The sequence below is a fragment of the Carettochelys insculpta genome, chromosome 6 (assembly GCF_033958435.1).
Source record: "Carettochelys insculpta isolate YL-2023 chromosome 6, ASM3395843v1, whole genome shotgun sequence".
Taxonomy (NCBI): Eukaryota; Metazoa; Chordata; order Testudines; family Carettochelyidae; genus Carettochelys; species Carettochelys insculpta.
Window position 1 is genome coordinate 77,880,731 of NC_134142.1, and position 18,289 is coordinate 77,899,019.

Below are 18,289 nucleotides of genomic sequence, written 5' to 3' on the forward strand. Positions count from 1 at the left end.
CCAGCACCTAAGATAGCCAGGGGGGCTACTTCAACTGGCTCCCCAATGAACTCAACCACACTCCTAGCATGGGACCACTGGGGCTTCCAACCACAGCGTGGGGGAGTCTCCCCGGCAGCTAAGATAGTTGGAGGGACCACTTAAGGTACTACAACATTCCAAGCGGCTCTGCAGCCACAGACCACAGCACCTCCGCACACTGCGCCAGAAATATTTTCGGAGCTTGCTGTCCATTGCAGCCACCTGCTGGTTTGATATTTAGGTTATAAAATCCTTTTGCTAACATCTCCAATCTGTCTTCATTCTTTGACCCCTTCAGAGACACAGTGGACAGGGGCTAGTTGAGATTCCTGTTTTCATTATAAGTTCAGAGTATGATATTTCACTGCTATCACCTGTATTGGCAATATCTGTGTAGTGAAGGGGAAAGTCGAAAATCTTTTTTCCTAGACTTTTCTGTCCTCTTTCTTCTAACTTTGAGAATACTGTCCTGGACCCTGTATTATTTTCAGGGATTGGACGCAGTGATGGGAGTGGGGACACTCAATAGATGGCCAGTTGAGAACACAGTCGTTGCACAGAAGCCTTATAGTGCGCCGGAAAGCCAAAGACTGTCCCCTCAGCAACTGTCTTTTTTGAAAAACTGTCCTATGTTCTCATTCTTCAAGCTTTTCAAGGATATTTCACTGCCATCACTGGTGTTAGCAGTGTCTGTGTAGTAAAGCGGGAAGTCAAAAAGGTTTTTTTCGTAGACTTTTCTATCCTCTTTCTTCTAACTTTGGGAATACAGTTAGGGTCCTTGTATCATTTTCAGGAATTGGATGCAACCGTGGAAGGGGGGACACTCAGTCAATGGCCAGTTGAGAATTCAGCTACAGAAAAAAGACATTTCTGTAAATTTTTTTGCCACTTCTGTGGATACCCTACTTTTCCTTCCTTCTAACGGGAACAATGACCATTTGCTTACCACAGGAAGGGAATGAGGAAAATGCAATGTGGGAAGATGATCTCAAAGACCAGCAAGTGCATCCAAAATGCTACAGGGCTGAGGGAACTGTGGGATAGGTTCCCACAATGTACTAGTGCAATAGCTGATATTTGCCAATTAAGCGTGGCAGTAATAAGTTGACTTAGGAACATGCAGGGAGGTGAGGATGGTCAAATTCAAACTTATAAATTCCAGAATTACAAAATGGATATTAATAAATGCAAATTTATCTCAGAGTGTAGACTCAGCTTAAGTCTTGTTTACTTCATTTCTCACTCCCATCTCCATCTCTCCCTTGCACATTGTATGTTTTTTTAGGACACCATCCTCCACTGCCTCCTGCCTCCCTAATATTGACTAGCCTTTACCCCACCTGCATGTTGCTATCTTAACAACTCAAGCTTCCAGCTGGTCCAGTAAATCCTGTGCCCGCTCACCCAAGTCTACCCATATCCCCTTCTCCATTAGCCACCAGCATCTCTGGCTTACCCTGTGATCCCCACATCACCCACCACATAACATTTGCTGGCTTCCCTGGCTCCAGCATGTTTTCTTCAAAACAGAACTGCTTCCATATCCTTTATATCAACCTTCCTTGAATTATTTTCCACGTTTACACTTTTTCTAAAACACATAAAAAAGTCATATATAGTGACTTTAAGTTTCAAAGCCTTTTTTTCAGGTGAATTTAATTCAAGCTGCAATCTCTGAATATCAAGAAAATTGCCAGTTAAAGTGAATTAATATCCAGAGGTTATCCCAAAGCTCTGTAATCTCTTCTTCAGGAATTGTTGTGTTCAATAGGCTTTGGTTTGGTAAAAATAAAGAAAAAAAAAGGGATATATTTGGATAATATGGATATTGTGTTATAGTATATTATATTGGCCGTGTCTACACTAGCCCCAAACTTCGAAATGGCCACACAAATGGCCATTTCAAAGTTTACTAATGAAGCGCTGAAATGCATATTCAGCGCTTCATTAGCATGCGGGTGGCCACAACACTTAGAAATTGACGTGGCTCGCCGCCGCGTGGCTTGTCCCGACGGGGCTCCTTTTTGAAAGGACCTCTCCTACTTCGAAGTCCCCTTATTCCCATGAGTAGATGGGAATAAGGGGACTTCGAAGTAGGAGGGGTCCTTTCGAAAAGGAGCCCCGTCGGGATGAGCCGCGCGGCGGTGAGCCGCGTCAATTTCGAAGTGCCACAGCCGCCCGCATGCTAATGAAGTGCTGAATATGCATTTCAGCGCTTCATTAGTAAACTTTGAAATGGCCATTTGCATGGCCATTTCGAAGTTTGGGGCTAGTGTAGACGTAGCCATTATGTTACATTAGCGTACTTATATTATATTATGGAAAATAGATGGATAAATAAAAAATATGGATACCTAAAATATATATATATGTACACACACATCTCTTAGAGCTGGAAGGGACCTCAGGAGGTCATCAAGTCCAGTCCCCTACCCTCTTGGCAGAGCCAAGCACCATTCTCAAAATATATTTTACCCCAGATCCCTAAATGACCTGCTCAAGGATTGAACTCATAATTCAGTGTTTAGCCAGCCAGCGATCAAACCACTGAGCTCTCCCTCCCTACTTGGCAGACTGCAAGTCACATCAGTAGAGGGTACGCAGGATGCTTGTCCCATTTTCAGTTTGCTTTGTGTGAACACAGAGTAGTGGCTTATTGTGAGCTGAGGGAGTAGTGTTCTCTGGGGGTATCCCTTGGTCCTTTATTTCATGGGTGAGCAGCATGTGCCATTGGATTGTTCTTATTGTAAATTGTGGAATTCAAAGCAGAAGCCAGGTGACTGATTTTTAAACCCCATATTTCTGCTGTCTACACCTGCACTTCCTTTCTGTGTAGGTTGGTGCCAGCTTAGATCTAGAAATGCACTGCTCCACTATGGTGGCAAGTGTGAATATGCAGAGGCTACTTGGACTGTATTATAACATTCAAGTCCAGACACATTCAACATTGGAATTTGCCTGCCAGACCACTTAACACAAGCTGCAGGTCCAGCAGAAATATTCAATGGCAACATCACTAGCGCCTCCAGCAATTGAACAACTGTTGCACTAAGATGAGGATGCTGAGCTGTTAGCCAAAGGATCAGTTCAAGTGTCAGCTACGCCATTTGTGGGCCCTGTCGATATGTATATGGAAGGGTGGGAGATATTTGTTCTGTGTTAATAACATGTAAGTTGGGTCATTTATTTAGGGAGACCCCACTTATTCTCTGATTTCGTGGTTAATGAGCCCATACACAGGCCATTTGGAAGGAAAGAATGAACATTTGAACTATTGCCTGAGTAGGTGCAGAATGGTGGTTGAATGTGTGTTTGGCTGTTTGAAAAGGGAAGCTTATGGAGTCATATGGAAGTATCTGAGGGGGAGAAGTCCCAACCATTATAGTTGCCTGCTGTGTTCTGCACAATATCCGTAAGACCAAGGAGAACAGCCTTAATAGTGGGTGATAGGCAGAGGTGCATAGACTTGCTTGGTGTCCCATAGAAAAGGCTGGAATATTGTCCAGGATGCTCTCTTTTCATTTGTTGAGCCTCGGTGTTGAAATTGTGTAGATTTACATTCTGCTGCTAATCTATGGAGGTCAGGTGATGTAGCTCTGGTGATGGAAGGGGATGTTGCCTATGTACTTTTGTAAATATTGAATTAATTATTTTAGCTTTACTTAAAGGCATTTCTCTGTTACATGCCATGATGAATCATAGTGGACCAAAACAGATTTTTAATTATTTTTTATTAGAAACAGCAATAATAAAGCCAAAATACAATTTTAATTGAACTCATGAATAAATAATACCTTTTTATTTAAAAATACTAAAACAGTCAACTGACTAACAGACAAAAAGAAAACTGTTATGTAAAACAACAGTGCAAATCAAACAATGCAAAATGCAAAAACAACAAGGTTGGGAGAGGGGTTTAAAGTTTCAGACTCGCATTCCCTCTGCTGCTTCTGTGCAGGGATACTGGGGTTCAGTGGTATGGCTCAACATTGTCATGCTAAGTTGCAGGGCTCAAAAATGCTGGCTTCCAGGAGCCAATATTCTTGGTGGATGGATGATGGACTTGAGAATGGCATTTGAAATGTATGTGTTTTATGGGGCGGAGTTGGTGCTGGCCCCATAAGCCAGTATTGTCTAGAAGCTGAGGACATGCTGGGTCCCAATTTATGCATGGTTTATTGCATTCCAGGGACATGTCTTTTAGTCTTTAGACAATACAGGCCAATGGTTAATGTTCATGATTTACCTCTGTATCTGCTTGTCTTTTGCCTTGCTCTCCTTTTCCATGCTAGTTATTTTTCTTGGCTGCTGCCACAATCCCCTGGAAGAGCTACATTTTTCTCTTCCTGGGTCATTGTATAGTTCTTCCACCTTTCAGTAAGTATGTTTTTTTTCCCTCTGGGACTCTGAATTGACTGAACATTTTTTCCTGAATCTTTTTTTTCCCCCGCTCAGGTTGGCCAGCCTCTCAACAGTAGATACAGTAGGCCCTGTTCTTGGTGGTCCGACTATTGCAGGTGCTGCAGTAGTATTTGGGGGGGTGGGGGTTTGAATATCGCTCATATTCCGGACAGAGGATGATAAGACTTCCTTTTTTCTCAAGTATGTGACTTTACCTCTCTAATGTTCTTTTCAGTATTGGGGAAGCATCAGAGATGGTAGGTGGCCCGTATGTGTGGAAGTTTTGGCTGTACTCAGATTTCTGTCTGCTGTATGTGGAATTTGCCTCTGTGTCTTAGCAATCTGCCTTTGCAGTCCTGGCCTGGGTTGCTGGCTGCAATCTGACCTCAGCCAATGCAGGGCAGAATTGGGATATTTTGCAGCAAGGTATAATTTGCTACTGGATTTTCAACTGGCCAGCGTCAGGGTTTGGGGTACCAAAACATCACTGGCAAAGATTCTCTCTTGCATCCTTCCCACTCTTCCTCCAGCAGGTATCGCTGGTTATCCATGGAGGGTAGGAAACTATAATCAGTGAGCTCCACATGGTTTCCTGGACAGGCTGTGCAAAAAATGCGTAAAATCCTTCCAGTTTGTCATACAATGAACAGGTCACATGCTCCTTGCTGAATTGTATCCTTTTGTTTCCTCTTTCAGTGTACTTACTCCTAAATTGCTTGCTCTTTTTCTGGCATGGATTGGTATCCCAGTCATGGACTTGCTTACATATCTGCTTTGCAATGTCTATAAAAAGGCTTTTATACAGGTGGCTGATCACAAGAGCTTTTTATACCAACATTTCTCCCCAGATAGCAATAAGATTCTTGGTTCCAGCACAGCATCAGACAGCTGGGAAAGACACGGTGTGGGACTTCTGGAGTGTTATTGTGATTGCAGCGCAGGAATTCTGATATGTTCAGATCCAGGAACAAATCTGGCTCTGTGCCAGCCTGTGTGGGGGGAAAGGATGTCCTAGAAACTTGATACCGGAGTCAGGGAAGGCACGCTGTTGGACAGGCAGGTCTGTAATGGTCAGTCTACAAAGCCCTGTAGGAGGCATAGGGGAAAAAGTGTTAGCGGTTTTGTCTGTATGAACAGTAGATCACGCTAACTGCGTTTGCAGCAAAACTAGTTCACTTGACAAAACATAGTTCATTGCAAATGTGGACTTAGTGCATGGTGATGGATTACACTGTGTTTAAGCAAACCTTTTTCAAACTGCATTAGCAGCTTTTGATCCTCTTTTAAACCCCTGTGTAAACAAGGCCTACGCTCACATGAATATTTAAACAATAATTTTATATTTCTTAAAATGGAGCATCAGTATTCATTCATTTCAGTCTAATTTATAAGCATACTTTTAAATAATTGACCTTCTAAAACTTCTTAAAACAAAGTTACCACTGACAAGTTTTAACTAACAATTAAGTGCTATACCTCAGACTATTATGCATACAGCCACATATTTTTAAAGTTTGAATCTATTTAAATACTGAGCATGATGGTGCACAACATACATTCTCAAAGTTATCAGGAGGTTCCCTAGTGTAATGATTCTGAACCTTCCAAGGCACTCAAGGGATTATTTTGACACTTGTTCCACATAGTTTTTATGTAGTGAAGTAGATCAGTTTTGACCTACATTCCTAACGATTTCACACCTGGAATGGCATGATTTCACATTCCAGGCATGATACAGGCATATACTCTTGAGGAATTTCATTAATGTGATTAATCACAGGCATTGATTGGTTTTCCAAATTGAATAATATCAAAACCTACAGCTTGAAAAACCTTCTCAGATGTAATTTTTTTCAAGGTGCTTGCTAAAGAATTGAAATGCTAAGCTAAGAGGACCTTCAGTAATTTAGTCTGATTCTGGAATGACAAACTTTACAGATAGAATTTTTCTCTGCCCAGAGAACAAAAGAGCCTTCTTATATCTTATACAAAATTAAATACATAAACAGTCAGCAATTTGTATTGACCTTTGGTTACTACTTATCTGGGATGGATTTAAAACTAGTGACGAAGATGAAAAACTGAGCTGGACATAACATTTTCCAACTTCATAGCCATTCAGTTCCACTTAGTGATTTTTTAAAAACTTTCTGCTGCTTTTTTGACAGAACCTATCATGGTAATTCTGGAAGACTATGGGAATGAAAGACTAATGATACTACATTGGAACAATACACTGAATTCAGCCAAGTTTGATAAACTTGGCTGGAAAACTGAAAACTTACCATTTTTAAAGGCTGACCTCATTATGTTGTTCTGTTAACATTCCTTTACCAGAGTTATAACATGACACACATGTTGTTCTAATATAATATGAAATACGTTGGCATCTTCTGAAAAAATTAGGTGGGGTATAATTTGTCTGAGTTTCCTGCTGACATACTAAGTATTAATAGCCTCCCTTGGAAATAGCTGAAAGATTACAATTTGGCTGTAATACTCCCACACAGTATATATGTTCCATGTTATCACTTATTACCATATTGACATCTCAGGATTGCTCAATACTCCCTAATTTGGTTTCATTGAGAGTTTTTCTCCATAAAGCTAAAGGCTGAATTTTACTATTTTCCACGCAAACAATCACATTTGTCCTTCATGCCCCATTCAACATGATTGGACTTAATACAGTAATATAGCATAAATGAGAGTAGCATTTGGCTCTAACTCTTTAAGGCATATAGCTGGTATAAATTTTCTAATGTACATTATCTTGTATTTACCAACGCTGAATTTAATCTGCCATTTTGTTGACACACTAAAAAAGAAAAAAAACTAATAGATTGGTGAAGCATGATTTCCCTTTACCAAAGCTGTGCTGACTCTTCCCCAAAATATCGTGTTGATCTATGTGTATGAAAATTCTGCTTTTTATGATAGTTTAAGTCCAATATGCCTGATACTGAAGATGGTCTTGCCAGTTTTTAATTTCTAGAAGCACTGCTGGAAATTTTCAGAAATCATCCTTACATTAGCTGGTTTTCAGTCATGTGGTACAGTGGCTGATTTAAGCAATAGATTACAAGGCACAGTTAATAGTTCTACAATTCCATATTTGAATTCCTTCAGAATTTTTCAGTAAATAATATCTGGTCCTGGTGATTTATTACTATTCAAATTATCAATTTATTCTAAAGCTGCCTCTAATAACACCTCAATATGGAACAGCTTCTTTGTTACCAAAAAGAATGACTGATACACAGGAATCCCCCTCACATCATCTGAAATGAAGACCAAGGCAAAGAATTCTCGGCAAATGGCTTGGACTTCCTTGAGAGCTCCTTTAGCATTTCAGACATCTCGTAGCTGTACTCTGCTCATTGGCAGGCTTCCTGCTTTGGATCTGCTTAAAAGAAAATTTGTGACTTTTGCTAGTTGCTCTTCAAATTCTTTTTTGACCTGTCTAATCATACTTTTACCCTTGACTTGCTGAAATTCATGTTCCTTTCTATTTCCCTCACTAAGCTGTAACTTCCAATTTTGCAAATATGTCTTTGTAACAGTTTCTTACTCTTACTGTTTAGCCATAGTAGTACTTCTGGTCCTCTTACTGTTGCGGTTTTAGTTGCTTTTTATTCTTCTTACATGGAGGCATACATATAGTTTGCACCTTGGTTGTGGTGTTTCTAAAAAGCTTCCATGCAGCTCATAGCATCGTGCTAATGCTTGTGGTTCCTTGTGACTTGCATTTAACTGGCCTCCTCATTTTTGCATAGCTCTTCTTTTTGAAGTTAAATACTACTCTGGCAAGTTTGTTTGGCATTTTTCCAACATCCTACAAGCATGGTAAATGTAATCACATTGTGGTTGCTATTGCCATATGGTTCATCAGTCTCTCTTCTGTCCATCAAAATTTGACATCAAATACTTACCTATTTACCAAAGCAAATGTATCAAATCGAGGTGTGTACAGAATTTGACCTCTGGGGAGGGGAGGGAATATTGCGTGCTTCGCCAGGAGCTTACTTCCCCCTGCTCCATCCAGAGCTCACTTTCCCCTCCCTCCCACTGCCCTTTCCCCCTACCCCCATTCTGACTCTGACAGGAGCTTGCTCTCCTCCATGCAGACCCAGGGCCAGAGGAGTTCTGTGCCCGACAGTTATTGAGGGGGGCACTTGCTCCTGCTAATCCTCCTTTGTGCACACCCCAGTTCCCAACGCAAATCTCCAAAGACTGTAATGACTACCAACAGATGTTAACAGAGGCAGCACGAGGACCTCAGAACTAGTCAGATGTAAAAAGAACTGTTCTTATGCTTTGAAAGCTGCGGTGTGAGATCTGTCAAGAAGTGCCTACCTCCAATTGCTCTTTCAGTGTTTCCTTCAGATAATTCTCCTCAACCCCCTCCCAGTTTTCAGTGTGAGTTCTGTGGGGATCTGCCATTAGTCCCCTCTCCATTTTTGGGCAGTTTCATGTGCAAATTTAACATTAATTGTGCCTATTCTGGGATTGAAATAACTCTCCATTCCAGGCATTTTTTGTCTACATTGACATGTTTGGCTGTCAGCTTTAGCACATCATAACCAAAACAAAGCTTTTCATCATTATTTTTTGTCACCATCAGGGATGAAAGTTAGAGCTGCAGTGGCAAAAATCACACTCCAAGTCTGATTGCAGCCTAAAGGGATTGGAGGCATTAAGGGATGCAGTGTCTGCCTCCAAGACATTCTTAGTAGATAGAATTTTGTTTCTCCCACATCAGAGCCAGGGTCTATTAATTTTAATAAATGTAAGTCCTCTCTTCTTCCATGCTTTTGCTTAATTAAGGTTGATTTTAGTAACAGGAAACCCCAGAATTTTGCAGTAGTACAGATGTCATCTTAACACTTTGCACAGTGCCCAGAAACTTTAGGCACTTTTGTAAACAAATAACTATAAAAGTAATGTATAAATATGAGCAATGGAAAATTAAGGGTGACTATCACAAAATATTTGTTTATAGCAATATCTATTTTACTGTGAAATAACCTTCCAAAAGGAAATAATGGAAAGCCTAATCTCCTGGAGCATTTAAAACAAAACAAAAAACTTGGAGAATGTTCCTTAGGGAACCATACTACATTACATGTCATTTTGACTATTCAGTGAAAACTAAAACAAGCAGGTAAGTGAGATAATATTGGACCAGCTGCTATTGGTGAAGGAGACAAGATTTCCCAAACAGATCTAATAAATTATATTATCTCATCTGTCTTGGGTCTCTAATACCTTGGGACCCAGGTGGCTACAACTAAACTGCATACAAGATGACCTCTAAACTTTTCCATTTCTCTGATTCAGAGACCCTGTCTCCCAACATATCTTTTTTAGCTCTTGTGGTTTTGGCCCCTTTTTCCCCCCTCATGTAGTTGTTTTTTGTCCATATCCTCCATGTAGTATCTAGTGCAGTAGTGGGCAACCTGCAGCCCATCAAAGTAATCTGATGGTCGACTGGGACAATGTGCTAATGTTGACCATCCACAGGCACCACCCCCCGCAGCTCCCAGTGATTGTGGTTCTGTACTCCTGGCCAGTGGGAGCTTTGAGGCAGCACCTGCATGCAAAGGATCTGCAGGGACATTCTAGCTGCCACTTCTGAAAAAGAGAACCTGGGCCATGGGGCTCAGTTGGGGTGGTTAGTGGGAAACAGCGCCTGCAGATGATCTACTTCAGCACAGTGTCTTGTGGCCCGCAACCAGATTACCCTGATAGGCCACATGAAGCCCATGGGATGCAGGTTGCCCACCACTGGTGCATACAGTGAGCTATAAACTTATACTGAGCTTCTCTGCAGGTAAGAGTTTCATAGCTACAGAGACATGCCCACTGATAAAACCTAGTAGAGTGTGTTACATAAAACTGTATTTTCACTTTGTAAATTTTATATTTATATACTGTGCTCTTGAAATACTCCTTCTTTCCTGACTGACTGAATAAATTCTGCAAGGCAAGGGCATAAACGAAGCCAGGAAATCCAGTCTCTGCAATATGGGCTGTGTCTACACTAAGACAAAACTTCAAAATGGCCATATCGAAGAATACTAATGAGGTGCTGAATTCAATATTCAGCGCCTCATTAGCATTAGGATACTTCCAGCCGTGGTGCTTCGAAAGCATCGCTTTCAAATGCATGCAGCTCAGTGCAGCTACACAGGGGTCCTTTTTGGAAGAACCCCGCACGTTTCAAAATCCCCTTATTCCTCTCAGCTGAGGGGAATAAGGGGATTTCGAAATGTGTGGGGTCCTTTCAAAAAGGACCCCTGTGTAGCTGCTCCAAGCTGCGCACGTTCGAAAGCAGCGCTTTTGAAGTGCCACAGCCGGAAACATCCTAATGCTAATGAGGCGCTGAATATTCAATTCAGTGCCTCATTAGTGTTCTTCGATATGGCCATTTTGAAGTTTTGTCTTTGTGTAGACACAGCGATAATGGGTTTGTACCAAGGACCGAAAGAGCTCTCTCCTCAAAGTCCTCATACTGATGTTCCTGGAGCACACCTCTTTCTACCTCTCCAATTTTACATTGCAGGCACTATTCTGCAAATTTCAGTGAAGGGCAAGGATCATACTAGCTCTTACTTTTCTCAGAGGAGGGAGATCTGTTATAGACTCGAGACATGTAACCAGTCATGCAGACAATTACTCAATATTTTCATTTTCCCTTGCTATAATCATGTAGACTTGATTGGACACACAGAAAATCCCTTGGACTTGTAGAAAGATTCAGTATGTTATCACTGCTGTCCTGTGCTGCAAGAGAGCAGAGGAGAGCTGAAATGTATACTGAGGGTGAAAATCTAATTGTATCCCTTTCGAAAATTATGTATCTTGAACTTAATACAGAGAGTATAAGGTTTTGTTCAGTCTGACTCTAGGATTAAGAAGCTACTCTGTTAAATTCTTATTTTGTGTTTATTATTGTGGTGTTTATGTGCCTGGAGACATTTTATGATTCTCAACATAGTGAAATGACTGTGCATCACACTACTTCTTTAACCCTTCCAATAGTGGAAGGGTTTTTTTTTTTTGTTACCTTAAGGCCGTGTCTACACATGCCCCAAACTTCGAAATGGCCATGCAAATGGCCATTTCGAAGTTTACTAATGACGCGCTGAAATGCATATTCAGTGCTTCATTAACATGCAGGCGGCAGCAGCGCTTCGAAATTGACGCGCCTTGCCACCGTGTGGCGCGTCCAGACGGGGCTCCTTTTCGAAAGGAAGCCACCTACTTCGAAGTCCCCTTATTCCCATGAGCTCATGGGAATAAGGGGACTTCGAAATAGGCGGGGCCCTTTCGAAAAGGAGCCCCGTCTGGACGCGCCGTGCGGCGGCAAGGCGCGTCAATTTCGAAGCGCTGCTGCCGCCCACATGCTAATGAAGCACTGAATATGCATTTCAGCGCGTCATTAGTAAACTTCGAAATGGCCATTTGCATGGCCATTTCGAAGTTTGGGGCACGTGTAGACGTAGCCTAAGTGTCAGTTATGCATTAAATTAATTAATCTGGCTTAATTTAATTTAAGCATTTTCACCTTTCTCCTCCGAGTTGCTTTGAATGCCAACAAAAATTCATTTTGTAAATTGTGTGGCTGAGGAGCATACTGTGACATTTTTATATAATTTCAACATCATGTGAGCTTACCCATGAATTAAACCATTCATAAAATCCTTTAAAATCTTAAAAAGTAAAGTTTGGAGAGTTACATATAAGAGGATTGGATTGATGTGATTTTTAATGTAACATTACTGTGTCATTTTGAGTATTTAGAGTTTATTCTTTTAGCATAAGTGAAATTGAACAATACGTTTTTTCAACAAGCCAAATGTTCCACACCTGCAAAATATAGCAAAATAGTTTGTACTTGTGCAAAGATTAATGTGGTGCTAAAATGTCCTGGTTCTGTTACAAAAACATAGGCCTTTTCTCAGTAGTGGGAGCAGCTGACAACTTGACCTTCTGAGCAACCACTCAACAAATACTCTTGGGCTGTGTTCCAAGATTTTATGCTGCTACCATAGGAAGAGTCAGTGCTATTCTCTGCCAGTACTTGCTGATGCTGAGTACCAGCATTTCAGCAACCCCAGCCATGGGATTGGCTGGGGTGGAGAGACAGGGAGCCAGTTGAGTTCTAGCTACTGTTGTTTTTTTTTAAACAAAAATGGCACTGTGAAGAGTTAATATAAAATAACTATTTGAGTGTAAGATACTATATTTTTTTTATTTGCAGGAGAATCCAAATCCTCATATGGCATTCCAGAAAGTTCCACGGCCCACTGAGGGATCCCATCTACGAGTTCATATCCTTCCTTTCCCCAAAATTAATGACAGCCGGGTTCAGGAACTAATTCAAGAAGGCCTGGCTAAGAACCAAACTGTGCCACCTGCTACTCGGGTAGAAAAGAAATGTGTGGTTCCTGCTGGCCCACCTGTTGGTATGTTGCATTATCATCTGTCATATATTTATGAATCCATATTGGCACAAGTGAAAAACATATAATTTAATTAAAATGTGTTGTAGTACAGTGTTTTACTGAGGCTGCATCTGCAATATAATGATCTGCAAACAGAAGTTACTGTTGGAAGATGTCTTCCAACAAAACTTCTGTTGACAAATTGCATCCAAACTGCCCAGCCACTCTCTCGCCGGAATGGCCCCCAGAACCTTGTCAGACAGGGTCGTGCATTTAAAGGGCCCCCACCCCACCACCAATTCCCTGCCCGTGCTGAGGTTTACCTACCTCGCTGAGAGACAGCATAGCTAGTGCAGGGCGCACACACTTGCTGAAAGAGACTTTGCACTTTCATGGTGCCAGATCAGCTTGTCCAGGTCCCACACACAGACATACCTTGAAAGATGGGGGAAGGCAAGAAGGAAATTCATAATGTAATGAATTGAAAATATAATTAATGTATCAAATTTGTTCCCAGTTCAGCATTTATGTAGTGGGTTAGCTTCAGAATTTATGTAAAAATCCATGTACCATTTCAATATCTTTTTTATGACAGCTAGATTTTATTATAAATTTTCTCAGAACAAATGCAGATAGAAAGTTTCCAAAAGTAAATGAGGAACTTGTCTTTCTCTGATTGTGCTATAGATTATCCACTGTTCATTTTTTATATTAATTCCAATTCCTCCCGTTGGCTATGTCAGCACAAATAGGTATTAGTAGCTATTTTATGTAGGTCAACATAGCTGTTATTTCAAAATAACTGCCTTAGCATTTAGACAACACAACCACTATTCTGAAATAAATTCAAAATAGTGGTTGGCTTATTTCAAAATTGGTAAATCTAAGTCTCCAAAGAATAGAGCCTATTTTGAAATAAGCCATAGTGCGTCCACTGGCACTGTTTCAAAATAGGCATTATATTTGTAGATGCTGTATTCTGAACAGCTACATGCTATTTTGAAATGCATTTTTGTGTGTAGCAGAATATCTTATTTCAAAGTAAGGCTGCTGTGTAGATATGCCCTTAGTACACGGGAAGGGAAGCATATTCTGCTCTCACAGCTATGTTGTTCTCCCCTTTTTTTGAGGGAAAGGTATAGGAAAGAGGGAGAGCGAGAGAACTGGATTTTCTACCAAAGAATCTCTAGAATTCAGCAAATTGTAATCTAGATGGAACTGAGTTGTAAACTAGTACAGGTTTCAGAACACTCTCATCCAGCAACATCCGTAATCTGACATGATTTTAGTTAACCAGAGGTCCACTTAGCAGGGGTGTGGCCAAGTTTCCCACGGTCCCATAAAGTTTGTTTACAGCCATCAGTCCTGGCTTTCAGCATCCTGTGCTGTTATTTAGCTGTAATTTTCTCCTAAATGTCTTCTAAGAGCCCAGTTAGTGGTGGAAGTGTTGGTAATGTGCAAGAAAATATTGATCCTCCATCATCCAGCAAATTCTCTTGTCTGGCACTGGTCAGGCCCTGAGGGTGCTGGTTGAGAGAGGTTTAGCCTGTATTTCAACATGGCTACGTCTCTGTTAGTATTCAAATAATAAGTTCTTTTAAATGCTTTATTCTTTTTCTAGATTTTTGTTATGGTGTCTCCAGTTTTGTAAATTCTTTGAAACTGGTTTAGGTTCCTCTGTTTTAAGGAAGATTGTATTGTTTAATCATGTTATCGAAAGGCATAGATCTTAGCTCGTATACACAACGTGCATTGAATTGTCAGCAGAAGAATCTGATTACCTGAGATTTGTCATGGTACATTAATTCTTCGTCGAGTGTCCCCATGGGTGCTCCACAATAGGTGTCGGGCTCGCCCGGTGCCGCAGATCGGAAATCTTCCAGCAGTTTCTCCTGGATCGTGCTTGCGCCGGTACGCGCCACCCCCCTGCGCGCCCCCAGCCGCGTGCACGATCCGGTCCCCGCCAGTTCCTTCTTAACCGCCATCAGCTGCAGATGGAATCTACTCAGGCTAAGGCCAGAGTCAGATTAAATAGTGGTTTTTTTCTACGTGTCATTTGTTGTTTTTGGTTATTAAAAAAAAAAAAAGAGAGAGAGAGAGAGAAAGCAAAGACAAAGAGAATATCAGCAAAAAAAAAAAAAAAAAGAAAAGAAAAAGAGAGGAGCAGAGAAGAGAAGAGCGGACGTGAAGGCCATCTAGGACGCCTGGTGCCCCGCAGGCCGGTGATCACTATTTGGGGTGGAAAGGCACGGATTAAGTGCTAAGTACCCTATTAACAGTAAAGGACTCACCGCAATGGCCTCTTCAGGTTTTAAAAAGTGTGAGTCATGCCGTGAAGCTATGCCGGCCTCCGTGGGGCATAGTGAATGCATCTGATGCCTGGGGGAATCACAGGCTACCCAGAAGTGTTCTCACTGTGCTAAGCTCACAGCCAGGGCCAGGAGGAAGGACAGAGCGATGAGGCGTAAAATGCTCTTGTTGATAAGGCTCTCCAGCCGGACTTGACGGAGAAGCCTCACCCAGAAGAGCCCTCTGGGTTGCATAAGAGGAGGGCAGTTTTCTCTGACCCCCTCGGTGCAGAAACAGAGGAAACTCTCCCTGGCTCGATCCTTGCTGGCGTTTGCAGCGAGCAGGACGAGCGGCGCACACAGCCCCCAGCCGCATACTCAGGCAAGTGGCAGCGCACGTGGCAGAGGCTGAGCCTCCGGTTATACAACAGCCGGCACGCGCGGCGCCTAGAGCGTCAGCGAGGCAAGCGCCGGACCCGGCGGCACCAACGGTGCAGGGGCGCCAGGCACGGAGCCTGCAGGCACCGGAGGAGGATACCCGCGTGGCACCACAGCTGACGGTGCCGATCGCAGCGCTGACAGTGGGGCCGAGATCCCCGGCATGGAAGGGGGCGGTGCCGGCCCTGCAGGGGAGGGGCAAGGCAAAATCAAAAGCCTGGCACCGCAGTCCATCTCCGGACAGGGCTGTGCTGCTGTTAGCACCAAGCCCTCCCCCTGTGATACACACGCCGCACCGAAGGCCTGTGTCTCCACTGGCCCATCCGGAACCTCCTTCTCCGTTCCTCCAACCAATGTCACCATGGCTTGGGCCACCTTCACCATTTCTGGGAACGGATCCCCTGGAGTACTATCACAAGCCAGTTTCACCTCTATCTGTGTCGTCGCGGAGGTCTCGCTCTCCCAGACATTGGGGATACACACCCCGTGAGTGGTCTAGGTCTCCATCCCCGGACCCTTGCCCATGCTGCCATGGTCGTCCTTATCATGCTGGACACAGACAGCACCAGCCTACACCCAGGGTCAAGTGCCCCCCGGCCGCTCAATACCCCCGTGGGCACTCCCGATCGGGGACGGAAACACAGTTGTCTCAAGGGGAGTTAATTTTAGAACCCTGAGACTTTCCTTCACAATCCTCCAGCGAGCAAGTGTATCATCGACCACAGGAGCCCGAGGGTTTGAGGGAGGTTTACTCTAGTGGTTCCTCCTCATCCTCCCCAGATGAGGCCATGGCCCCCGGGGATGTCTCTCCCCCGGATGACCTTAAACAGTTTCAGGAGCTGTTTAAAAGGGTGGCTTTCACGCAAGACATTCAAATGGCAGAGGTGCAGGAGAAACATCACAAACTCCTGGAAAATTTGAGACCCCTGGCTTCGTCCAAAATTGCTATTCCGCTGGACGAAGCCATTCTGGAGTCAGCCATTACTATATGGCAGACTCCGGCCTCTGTTCCGCCTATGAACAAGAGAGCGGATAAGAAGTACTTCATCCCGGCAAAGGGCATGGAGTTCCTCTTCAGTCACCCACAACCAAATTCTTTGGTGGTTGAGTCGTCCCAGCAGAGGTCAAAGGCTTCTCAGTACAAATCGGGAGGATTGGACAAAGATGCTAAGAAGCTAGAGCTGTTTGGCAGGAAGGTATACTCCTCTTCTACCCTGCTATTGAGAGTGGCAAATTATGGGCACACCTAGCAAACCATAAGTTTGATAATTACTCCAGGCTTACTCCCCTCATGGACTCACTTCCGGAAGACAAAAAGCCGGTGTTAAAGGCGATTATTCAAGAGGGCTATGCAGCATCGCGGACGGGAGTCCAGATTACCCTGGAAGTGGCGGACACGGCGGCATGTTCAACAGCTACAGCAGTGGTCATGCATAGAGAATCCTGGCCCCAGACGTCGGGTATCCCGAGGGACCTACAGGCGAAGATCGTGGACCTTCCCTTTGATACATAAAAGGTGTTTGCAGACTCAACCGACTCAGTCCCTCACTCCAGTAAGGACTCGAGTGCTACACTTAGAACCTTGGGCATTTATACTCCCCCACACAGGAGGGAAAATTTTATCCTCAGCAAAGACGCTACACTTACAACCACAGTGTGCTCAATATCAACGGGGTTACGGCCAAGGGCGCTCTCAACAGCAGCAACACTACAGAACTCCTAGGCGACGTTCTCAACAAAGCCGTATGCCCTCGGGTCAGGCTCAAAGGCAACAAGTTTGACGGGTATGTCGGGGGCTGCACTATCAATACCCTCGTTCAGTGCCACTCTCATCTCATGTTCCATCATCGCCTCAGACCGTTCCACTCCCAATGGCAAAAGATCACCACAGACAAATGGGTGCTGGAGATCATAGCCACGGGTTACGCGATCCCCTTCCAGTCGCTTCCACCGACGAAGCCTCCCACTAGGCCTCACCTCAGGGATGCTGCCACGAGGCGAGGCTCAAGCAGAAGGTGAATCACCTTATGTTCATAGGGGAGGTGGAAAGAGTGCCGGAATAATTCCAGGGGAAGGTTTTTATTCACGCTACTTCCTACCAGAGAAGAAAACAGGAGACTGGAGGCCCATCTTAGATCTTCAGGGCCTGAACTGTTACTTGCGCAAGCAACGTTTTCGGATGATCACAGTTGCCTTGCTACTCACGGCACTGGACGATGGAGACTGGGTTACAGCACTCGACTTACAAGATGCTTACTTTCATATAACAATCCACCCGGCACACAGACGCTTCCTCCGCTTCACGGTCGGCCAGGAGTGCTTCCAGCACAGGGTTCTTCCGTTCAGCCTCTCTTCGGCCCCCAGAGTCTTTACCAAAACCCTGGCAGTGGTGTCGGCCTACCTGCGCAGACAAGGGGTGTTTGTTTTTCCCATATCTGGGCGACTGCCTGCTAAAAGGGGCCTCGAAGGCAGAGGTCTCACGCATGATACGCATCACAGCTGACACGTTTTTCTTCGCTGGGCCTAGTCATCAACCTTGCAAAGTCAAAGTCTGAACCCACACAACATATAGAGTTCATAGGGGCACCCATAAACTCTATCACAGCAAGGGTGTACCTACCCGACACCCGCTTCTGCGCCATCAGTTCGCTGGTGCAAGTCATCACATACAGCCCCATGGTGCCGGTCTTA

The 18,289-nt window shown here is 43.6% G+C and overlaps 1 protein-coding gene across 4 annotated transcripts in view; it reads left to right on the top strand.

The window, feature by feature from the left end:
• SBF2 (SET binding factor 2) overlaps positions 1-18,289 on the top strand; it is a 648,361-nt gene that overhangs the window by 401,620 nt on the left and 228,452 nt on the right. For all 4 annotated transcript variants that reach the window (XM_074997415.1, XM_074997417.1, XM_074997416.1 and 1 more), the window contains exon 14: positions 12,689-12,893. In XM_074997415.1, coding sequence (XP_074853516.1) covers positions 12,689-12,893 — 205 coding nt within the window. The remainder of the gene's footprint in view (positions 1-12,688; positions 12,894-18,289) is intronic.